Source organism: Chiloscyllium plagiosum, chromosome 11 (genome assembly GCF_004010195.1).
Source record: "Chiloscyllium plagiosum isolate BGI_BamShark_2017 chromosome 11, ASM401019v2, whole genome shotgun sequence".
Classification (NCBI taxonomy): domain Eukaryota; kingdom Metazoa; phylum Chordata; class Chondrichthyes; order Orectolobiformes; family Hemiscylliidae; genus Chiloscyllium; species Chiloscyllium plagiosum.
The window spans coordinates 85,443,618-85,454,989 of record NC_057720.1 but is presented as its reverse complement, the minus strand read 5'-3'; the positions used below and the strand labels follow the sequence as shown (position 1 = coordinate 85,454,989).

Below are 11,372 nucleotides of genomic sequence, written 5' to 3'. Positions count from 1 at the left end.
GTCCCTCCTCCCTACCTTCTATCTTAGCCTGCTTGGCACACCCTCCTCATTCCTGAAGAAGGGCTTATGCCAGAAATGTCGATTCTCCTGCTCCTTGGATGCTGCCTGACCTGCTGTGCTTTTCCAGCAGCACATTTTGTCAAACGCCTCACTGGTCCATATAGATCACATCTACTGCTCTCTTTGAAGGTTTGTTGGTGAGGAAGCTAACATTGAAATAACTCCACAGGGACCATTATCCTTTCACCAAGTCACTCTTTATTTACACGTAAGAAGTCTAAGTGCAAGTGCACACAGACCATGAAATGCAGGAGCAGAAACAGGCCATTCAGCCCATTGTCTGCTCTGCCACTCAATGAGATCATGGTTGATCTGAATATCCTCAACTCTCGGCCTTTTCCCCATAACTCTGGAATCCTTGACTAACTAAACACGTGTCTATCTGTCTCAACCTTGCATATACCTAGCTTCATCAGAAATGAGGCTCTCTGCAGTAAAGAATTCCATAAATTCCTTGCCCTCAGATAAGGAATGTCTCCTAATCTCTTGTTTTAAAAGGGTGTTCCTTATTCTGAGATTATGCCCTCTGGTCAGAGACACTTCCACAAGGGGAAAGTGAGGACTACAGATGCTGGAGATCAGAGTTGAGTCTGTGGTGTTGGAAAAGCACAGCAGGCCAGGCAGCATCCAAGCAGCAGGAAAATCAATGTTTTGGGCAACAGCGCTTCATCAGAAATGAGGCTTTTGAGCCGAGGCGGCCAAGAGCTTACAAGCCCACATTCTTGATGAAAGGCTATTGCCCAAAATGTCAATTCTCCTGCTCCTCGGATACTGCCTGGCCTGCTGTGCTTTTCCAGCACCACACTCTCAACTTCCACAAAGGGAAACAACCCTTCTGCATTCACTCTGTCAAGGCCGAAGACTCTCATATGTTTTAATTTGGTCACCTCTCATTCTTCTAAACTCCAATGAATATCAAGTCCAACCTATTCAATCTTTCCTCAAAAGACAGTTCCTCCATACCCAATATTAACCAAGTGAACCTAGTCTAGACTGCCTCCAATGCCAGTATATCTTTCTTAGATAAAGGGAGCAAAATTGTGGTCTGACTACTGCCTTGCATGATTTAAGCAAGACTTCCCAATTTTTAAACTTCATTTTCTTAAAAATAAAGGCCAAAATTCCATTTGCATTCCCAATTACCATCTAAATTTGTACACTACCTTTTCCACTACATATGCATGAAGACTCCTAAATAGAGTCAAAGAGATGTACAGCACAGAAACAGACCATTTGGTCCAAAACATCCATGCCTACCAGATATCTGATATAAATCTAAGCCCATTTGCCAGTAGTTGGCCCATATCCCTCTAAACCTTCCTATTCATATCCCCATCCAGATGCCTTTCAAATGTTGCAATTGTGCCAGGCTCCACAACTTCCTCTCACAGCTCATTCCATACACACACAACCCTCTGAATGAAAAAGTTGCCCCTTTTATGTCTTTCCCCTCTCACCCTAAAACTATGCCCTCTTGTTCTGGACTCCCCCACCTCAGGGAAAAAACTTTGTCTATTTATACTATCCATGCCCATCATGATTCTATAAACCTCTATAAGGTCATCCCCCAGCCTCCGACGCTCCAGGCAAAACAGCCCCAGCCTAGTCAGCCTCTCCCTATAGCTCAAATTCTCTAATCCTAACAAAATCCTTGTAAATCTTTTCTGAACCAATGCAGGTCTCACAACATCTTTCCAATAGGAAGGAGACCAGAATTGCATGCAACATTCCACAAGCGGCCTAACTAACGTCCTGTACAGCTGCAACATGACCTCTCAACTCCTATACTCAATACTCTGACCAATAAAAGGAAAGCATACCAAATGCCTTCTTTACTATCCTATCTACCTGTGACTCCATTTTCATGGAACTATGAACCTGCACTCCAAGGTCTCTTTGTTCAGCAACACTCCCTAGGACCTTACCATTAAGTGCATAAGTCTTGCCAAGATTCGCTTTTCCAAAATGCAGCACCTCACATTTATCTAAATTAAACTCCATCTGCCACTTCTCAGCCCATTGGCCCATTTGATCAAGATCCCGTTGTAATCTGAAGGAGCCTTCTTCGCTGTCAACTACACCTCCAATTTTGGTGTCATCTGCAAACTTACTAACTATATCTCTTATGCTCAAATCCAAATCATTTATACAAATGACGAAAAGTAGTGGACCCAGCACCGATTCTTGTGGCACTCCACTGGTCACAGGTCTCCAGTCTGAAAAGCAACCCCCCACTACCACCACCCTCTGTCTTCTACCTTCGAGCCAGTTCTGTATCCAAATGGCTAGTTCTCCCTGTATTCCATGAAATCCAATCTTGCTAACCAATCTCCCATGAGGAACTTTGTTGAACGCCTTACTGAAGTCCATAAAGATCACGTCCAGTGCTCGGCTTTCATCAATCCTCTTTGTTACTCAGTCAAATAACTCAATCAAGTTTATGAGACATGATTTCCTACGCACAGAGCCATGCTGACTATCCCTAATCAGTCCTTGCTTTTCCAAATACATGTAAATCCTATCCCACAAGATTCCCTCCAACAACTTGCCCACCACCGACGTTAGGCTCATCAGACTACAGTTCCCTGGCTTTTCTGTACCATTTTTCTTAAATAGTGGTAGCATGTTACCCAACCTTTGGCACCTCACCTGTGACTATCGATGATAGAAATATCTCAGCAAGGGGCCCAGCAATCACTTCCCTAGCTTCCCACAGAGTTCTAGGGTACACCAGATCAAGTCCTGGGGATTTATCCACTTTTATGCATTTCAAGACATCCAGCACTTCCTCCTCTGTAATATGGACATTCTTCAAGATGTCACCATCTATTTCCCCACACTCTGTATCTTTCATATCCTTCTCCACAGGATACACTGATGAATACTCGTTGAATATCTCCCCCATCTCCTGTAGCTCCACACAAAGGCTACCTTGCTGATCTTTGACAGCTCTATTCTCTCTCTAGTTACTCTTTTGTCTTTAATGTATTTATAAAATCCCTTTGCATTCTCCTTAACTCTATTTGCCAAAGCTATCTCATGTCCCCTTTTTGCACTCACCCCCCCGATTGCCCTCTTATGTATACACCTACCGTTTTTTATACACTTGTAAGGATTCACTCAATCTCTCCTATCTATACCTGACATATGCTTCCTTCTTTCTCTTAACCGAAACGTCAATTTCTCTAGTCATCCAGCATTCCCTACACCTACCAGCCTTTCCTTTCACCCTGACAGGAATACACTTTCTCTGGACTCTCGTTATCTCATTCCAGCTGTCTCTGCCTGCAAACATCTGCCCCAAATAGTTTTTGAAAGTTCTTGCCTACCACTGTCAAAATTAGCCTCCCTCCAATTTACAACTTCAACTTTTAGATCTGGTCTATCCTTTTCCATCAGTATTCTAAAACTAATAGAATTATGGTCCCTGGCCCCAAAGTGCTCCTCAGTCAACTGCTCTGCCTTATTTCCCAAGACTAAGTCAAGTTTTGTACCTTCTCTAGTAGGTACATCCACACACTGAATCAGAAAATTTTCTTGTACACACTTAACAAATTTATCTCAATCTAAACCCTTAACACTGTGGCAGTCCAGTCTATGTTTGGAAAGTTAAAATCCCCGACCATAACCACCCTATTATTCTTACAGATAACTGAAATCTCCTCACAAATTTGTTTATCAACTTCCCGCTGACTATTAGGGGGTATATAATACAAGCCCAATAAGGTGATTATCCCTTTCTTATTTCTCAGTTCCACCAAATAACTTCCCTGGATGTATTCCCAGGAATATTCTCCCTCAGAACAGCAGTAATGCTATCCCTTATCAAAAACGCCACTCCCCCTCCTCTCTTGCCTCCCTTTCTATCCTTCCTGTAGCGTTTTTATCCTGGAACATTAAGCTGCCGTCCTGTCCATCCCTGAGCCACGCTTCTGTAATTGCTATGATATCCCAGTCCCATGTTCCGAACAATGCCCAGAATTCACCTGCCTTTCCTGTCCGGCCTCTTGAAATAAATGTAGCTTAATTTATGAGTCCTATCTTGGTTTGTTTCTTTGTGCCCTGACTGTTTTACCTGCTCCCTTTCCCAAATGGACCAGTCTCAGATTGATCTCTTTCCTCCCTACATCCCTGGGTTCCACCTTATCAGTTTAAATCCTCCCGAGCAGCTCTAGCAAAACATCCCTGCCAGTATATTAGTCCCCTTTCAATTCAGGTGCAATCCATCCTTCTTGCATATGTCAGTTCTACCCCAGAAGAGGTTTCAATGATCCAAAAATGCGAGCCCTTCTCCTATGAACCAGCTCCTCAGCCATGCATTCATCTGCTCTATCCTCCTATTCCTACCCTCACTAGCTCGTAGCACTGGGAATAATCCAGATATTACTACCCTCGAAGACTTCCTTTTTAAGTTCCTGCCTAAATTTTGTCCCTTCAGAATCTCATCCTGTTCCCTGACTGAAGTTTCCAGGAGTAAAACATGGTTACAATGACGGTACCAATGACAGTGTATGAAAATTCCAAACAGCCACCTCACTTCATCAGCGTTCTCAGGACAGCAGGTTTTTTTTCCCTTTCCCAAATGTCGTATTTTACTCGAGTCTCAGCTGAGTATCAATAAAGATGGGAAAAGAATACACTTATTAGGGATAATCAGTGTGGCATTGTGCCTGGGGATGTCTTGCCTCACAAATTTAACGGAGTTTTTTTGAGGGAGGGAAAATAATGAGGGTACTAAAGCATTTGACAAGATCGTTCACAGCAGGCCAGTCCAGAAGATTGGGATCCATGGTGAGTTGTTAAGTTGGATGCAAAATTGGTTTGGTCAGAGGGTAGTTGTGGAGAGGTATATTTCAGACTGGACATCTGTGACCAGTGGTGTTCCACAGGGATCAGTATGAGGACTGTGTTGTTTAATATATATTATGACTTGGATGAAAATGTAGGTAAATGAAAGTGAGAACTGCAGATGCTGGAGATTAGAATCGACAGAGTGGTGCTGGAAAAGCACAGTGGGACAGGCAGCATCCGAGGAGCAAGACAGTCGACGTTTCAGGCAAAAGCCCTTCATCAGGATTGAGTGAAAATGAAAATGTAGGTTGTCTGATTAGTAAGTGTGCAGATGGCACCAATATTCATGGAGTTGTGGATAGTTAAGAAAGCTTGTCAAAAGGATAAAACAGAATATAGATCAGTTGGAAAGCTAAGCAGAGAAATAGCAGATGGATTTTAATTCGGACAAACATTTTGGGATGTCAGAGGTATCTAGTAAATGGCAGGACCCAGAGAAACACTGATGTATAGAGGGATCTCAGAGTCCAAGTCCATAGTTCCCTGAAAGTGGCGATACAAGTCCAAAATGTGGTAAGCTTGCCTTCATTGGTTGCGGTATTGAGTGTACAATTCAGCAAGTCATGCTGCAACTGATTAAGACCTTAGTCAGAAAACAAAAGTGCTGGAGATCACAGTGGGTCAAACAGCATCCTTGAAGAGAGAGCAAGCTAATGTTGAAGTCTAGATGTCTCTTCATTAGAGCTGAAGTGGTGTGGAGGGGGCAACATTTATACTGTAGTTGGAGGTGGTGAAGGAGAAAGTATGTTGATAGTTCAGATTAAGAATGTGACAATGGCAGAACAATGGTGTATCTAACTGCCAGACTTGAAAGAGCCAGTCCCACTGAGGTGAGGGAGGGGAGACAGGACATGATGACAGAAAATGTTACAAGTTAAGGTACAAGAAAGGACGGGAATAGGTATTGGTTCACAGTTTGAACTCAATATTAAGTCCAAAAGGCTCTAAATTCCCTAGTTTGGAGTTGAGATGTTGTTGCTCCAGTTTGCACTGTGATTTGCTGGAGCACTGTAGCATGCCAGCAGGACGCTGTGTTAAAATGACCAGCTACGGGAAGGTCAGGGTCATGCGTGCTCATGTACTGCAAAGCAGCCGCCTAGTCTGCATCTGGCTTCTCCAATGTAGAGTAGGCCATATTCCAGCACCACACTCTTAACTCTAACCTCCAGCATCTGCGAATCCAACACACAAGATTGGAGGAGGTATAGGTGAAATGCTGCTTTACCTGGAAAGACTGGTTAGGCCCTTGAATGATGAGCACGGAAGAGATAAAGGGGCAGGTGTTGCACCTTCTGCAGTTACACGGGAAGAGGGAGTGGTGTTAGTGGTCGATGAATGAACTAGAGAGAACGATCCCTGCGGAATGCAGATGGGAAGCGAGGGGAAGATGCATTTGGTGGTGGCATTCTGCTGGAGTTGTCTGAAATTACGAAGAATGATCCTTTAAATGTGGAGGCTGGTGGAATGAAAAGTGAGAAGGGGGACCCGATCATGCTGTTGAGTGATGAAAGGAGGCAAGGGCGGAAGCATGGGTGATAGGTTGGATGTGGTTGAGAGCCCTGTCAACCACAGTGGGCAGGAAACCACATTGATAGAAGAAGAAAGACATGTCAGCAGCACTATTTTGGAAGGTAGCATCATTTGAGCACTTGCAACGCAGGCAAAGGAACTGGGAGAATGGATTAAGTCCTTGCAGGACGTAGAGTATGAAGAGCTGCAAGGAAGGTACATGAAGACCTTCGTTAGGCCGTATTTTGAGTATTGTGTGCAGTTCTGGTTATTACACGCTATAGGAAGGATGTTTGGAGAGGATGTAAAAGATTAGATTAGATTTCCTAAGGTATGGAAACAGGCCTTTCGGCCCAACAAGTCCATACCAACCCTCCGAAGAGTAACCCACCCAGACCCAGTCCCCTACCCTACATTTACCCCTGACACTATGGGCAATTCACCTGACCTGCACATCTTTGGTTGTGGGAGGAAACCAGATACCCGGAAGAAACCCACGCAGACACGGGGAGAATGTGCAAACTCCACACAGACAGTTGCCCAAAGTGGGAATCAAACCCGGATCCCTGGTGCTGTGAGGCAACAGTGCTAACCACTGAGCCACTGTGTCGCCCCGATTAACCTGGACTGGAGTCGATTAGATACGATATTGGACAAACGAGAGCATCAGAGACTGAGGAGTGGCCTAATATAAGTATATGAAATTGAGAGGCATAGATAGAGTGAACATTCAGAGGTTTTTCTCCAGGGTTGAAATTTCAGATACTAAGGGACACAGTTTTAAGGTGAGAGAGGGAAAGCTTAAAGAAGATGGCTAAGGCAAGTTTTTTTTTACACAGAGGTTGGCGAGTGCTTGGAATATGTTACCAGGTGAGGTGGTAGAAGCAGATACGATAGCAACATTTAAGAGACATTTAAACAAACACATGAACAGGCAGGGAATAGAGGGTATAGACCATGTGCAGGGAGATGTGATTAGTTTAAAAATGGTATCATGCTCAGCACAGACCTGGTGAGCAGAGGGGCCTATTCCTATGCTATACTGTTCGATATCCTACATGTCGGCCGCTAAGATGATCAGGTTTGAATGTTGACACGTGGAATACAAATGCCGAGCACAAGGGTCTGTGAAAAATTGTATTCTGGGTCCCATCACTAACCCACTCACAAGCGCTTTATATCTATTCATTCATAACTCCTTTACTAACCCACTCACAAGTGAACACCACATTCCCAGTTCATTTATTCATAACTGCTTACCATAATATGGTTTCATTCATTCATAAAACCGCGGTTCTGTAGAATATTTTACGACAAGATAGGCCAAATTTAAAACAACTCTTTCAAACTCATTACTGCATTTTCACATCTTATCAGCCTACAAGCCTACAAGCAGTGTTTATCTCTGAATATGTGTAATGTACAGAACAATACCTTCCCCGTCATCATGTCTCTCCAGCCATCATGTTTCCACAAAATGTTATAATATTAATCAGCTCTTACCAACCATCTCCTGGACCAGAAAGACCAAACAGTTTCCCTAACTAGTATGTACTGTACTTGTTAAATAGCTTTTAACTGGGCCGTTATCCCTTTAAGAAACTAACTGTCAAAACAGTGCTTAAGTGAAACAGCATGAATGAATCAAACCTAACCGGTAAACAGTAAACATCTCTCACAATCCAGCTGCAGTAATTAGTTTAATATCCTTTATTATTTTTCGAAGATATTTAGAGCATATAGGCTTAACGTTTACTGACTTGAAAGACAAAAGAACTGACACCTCTTAATTATGTAAGCAGACCAGACAAACACTCTTAGTCCTATCACGAGGAGCAACCAGCATTTAGCATGTTTTAACCCATCTCCTGTCTCCCAAGAAAGAAGCCCCTCAAAACTTTATATACTGTAGATAAAACAACGTAGTATCATAGTTATGAAATTTTAAGATATGTAAGAGCTGTGACTAAAAAGGATAGTGTAAGAACTGTATTTCGGGATTTTACTGCCGCCTCGAACTTGTGCTACATGTTATTTCTGAATAAAAAGGTTATTTTCACCACTCACTAATTTCAGGCATTATTTGAACATGATCCCACAGGTCCTATGCTCTATTTGCATTAACATTCTGCTTCATTTTAACAAACCAAAATCACAAAACGAAATGATATTCGATAAACACTCAAAATTTCATAAACTTCTCAGTTTTCGTAAAATGGCTCCAGATACTGCGTTCTGTTAATGTCATGAGCAACTAATGCCAGCTATACTCCACTTCAACATAAAAAATTGCAGTAATCAGTTGTGCACAAAAAATTCAGATGCTAAAGGAGATCAGAGTATGTTTCCTGGTTCCAAGAAATATGGGATCATGTGCCATTTCTAATGATTCCTGCTTACATGTAAGTGATGAACTTGCATTGTTGACCAAGTCTTCAGATCCAAATAAAATAAATTTATATCAGAAAACCAACAAAAATTTTAAAAAAATAACATGCTTGCATAGATCATCAAACATCCTTCTCCCCCAAGATTGAGGGGAGATTGACGGAGTGATAATTCTCTGGGTTGTATTTGTTCTGTCTTTCTGGACAGGACATACTAAGGCAATTTTCCACATTGTCTCTCATATTTTACTCTCTCCACCCAATAACAATACATCCTTACTGTCTTAACAAAAGAAAAACCAAAGGAATGCGGATGCTGGAAATCAGAAACACAATCAGAAAATGCTGAAAAATTTCAGCAGGTCTGGCAGCAGCTGTGCAGAGAAATCAGAATTAACACTTTGGGTCTCGTGACCTTTCTTCATAATTAATTGTCCTCACTGTCTGAGAGATTACCAAACAATTCTTTGCAACCGACTAGAAAAATAAGTCAAACTATGAGGGCTACAGACAATGGATCCTGCTGTTTCATCAAATTACAGGTTTACATATTAAAATTACATTGTATCAACATCTCACACACCTGCAGGAAATAAAGAAAAGCTTGGTGGTTGCTCCTTCTGCTCAGGCAGCCGACAGCCCAGAGAACTCAACATTGAGTTTTCCGATTTCAAATAACCTCCCTCCCAGCCCTCCGCTTCCATTCCTATGATCAACTCTTCCCTCCACCATGTTCATCTATCCCTACTTTACCACAATGTTTCCCTCCCCCCTCTGGCCAACTGCAGCTCCCCTTACACCCACCCCCAGTCCTGAAGAAGGGTGACATCCAAAACGTTGACTTCTCCACCTCCTCATGCTGCCTAGCTTGCTGTGTTCTTCTAGCCTCTTGCTCTTCTACCTTGGATTCCAGCATCTAGTTTTTTTTGTCTCTAAAATTTTAAACAGGCAGGATATACACATAACAAAATCTTCAATATGATTAGAATTCCAGATCACTGCACTTCTGCTCACTAGGTCTTGCTTTTCTCTCTTTCTAAACCCACTTCACACCAGCTATTTTACCAAAACTCTTGGTGCAGGCCTCTGTAAATCAGTGAAGGTCATGCCTATCGAGTAAGATATTGTAGAAAAACATTTTACCCAGAGACGACAGCGTGAAAACCATGTCCTTTATTTCTGTGGCATATAGAAACCTACTTCATATGTTCTTGGCATAACAGTTAGATACACACTGCATCATACAGCAGCACTCACAAAGAGCAAACTCGTACTTCATGAGTTAATCAGTTCATTGCATTGCGTGGATCATCAAATGCCAGCAATATCATTCTGATGGTGCTGTTTATCAGATGATTATGCAACAACTTGCATTTGCTTCAAGTACACATCTGTTGATTTTTAGGTTATGTGTTAAAACACAAATAGTTAGGTTACGTTTTGCTATGACATCAAGCACCAGCTGTATTAAACACAGCAGCTGGCAAACTGCAACTGCTCTGCAAAATTCAACTCAAGTTTACCTGAAATCTCAGCTGCACAGGATTTAGAACGGAAGTAGAGCATCCGCCTTTTCTGACCGAGACGATCCATCTGGAATTGCCAATCTCAGCATCCAGTTCTCCACTAGGTTAGACATTTGCAGCAGTAAGACTCTATGCAAGTAACAACACTGCTGCAGCATTTAGTGTACTGGACACTGCTCCAAATACCAGCAACAAGCAGACACCATATAAGACTGCATGTCACATAAGCCCTGTTCTCACATTGATACCAGACCTCCTCAGCTCAGGTGAGCAGATCCAGCCATCTGTAATCAGAAATACTGCAATATAATCATCGGCACACATCAGAACGAACCTATTCCCCATCCCCCTTTCCAAAAGCACTATATCACAGGATCTCGTGACGTTCAAATGTATGTGTGAAAGGAATGCAAGAATTGTACAATCTGCAATGTCCTCAGGCACCAGGTGCAGCTCAGACTGACCAGCCTGACATTAACGTTGAACATTCAAATATGTCCCAGAACTTGTTTATAGGGTGTATTATTCAACTGTTCTTGCCAGATTCAAGGTGATTTTCTCAATTGTAGCCATTGGTTACACAGTTCTCACATTCCAGCAGATTAGGCCTATACTTTCTAGAGTTTCTAATGACACGTGGTCTAATTGAGGTATATGAGATTCAAAGGTGAATTGAAAAAGTAAATACAGATGTTTCCTCATGTGGACAATTTGAAACCAGAGGTCATAATTTCAGGAGGAGGAGGAACAAATTGAAAAGAGAGGTGAGGACAAACTACTACTCTCAAAGAATTGCGAATCTGTGGTATTCACTGTCCCAGAATACAGCAAATTTTGGACATTGAATAAATTGGAGGAGGAGATGGACATATGTTTAATTAGTAACAACTTGAAAGGTAATGGGGAGAAGGGGGGGAAAGTGGAGTTGAGGCTGAGGTGAGATCAGTCACGATTTTATCTTGATGGCAAAGCAAACTTGAGGGGCCTGTATTGACTACTTCTGCCCCTAGTTCTTATGTTCTTACATGCCCTTGGAAAA

The 11,372-nt window shown here is 42.4% G+C and overlaps 1 protein-coding gene across 10 annotated transcripts in view; it reads right to left on the bottom strand.

Moving 5' to 3' along the window:
• rasal2 (RAS protein activator like 2) overlaps positions 1-11,372 on the bottom strand; it is a 415,750-nt gene that overhangs the window by 234,518 nt on the left and 169,860 nt on the right. Inside the window, exon 1 of one of the 10 annotated variants that reach the window (XM_043699989.1) lies at positions 10,331-10,435. The exons of the other annotated variants lie outside the window; for them this stretch is intronic. Within the exon in view, the coding sequence (XP_043555924.1) occupies positions 10,331-10,400 (70 nt within the window). The 5' untranslated portion in view covers positions 10,401-10,435. Of the gene's footprint in view, positions 1-10,330; positions 10,436-11,372 lie in introns of those variants that run through there. 10 annotated transcript variants of the gene reach the window in all.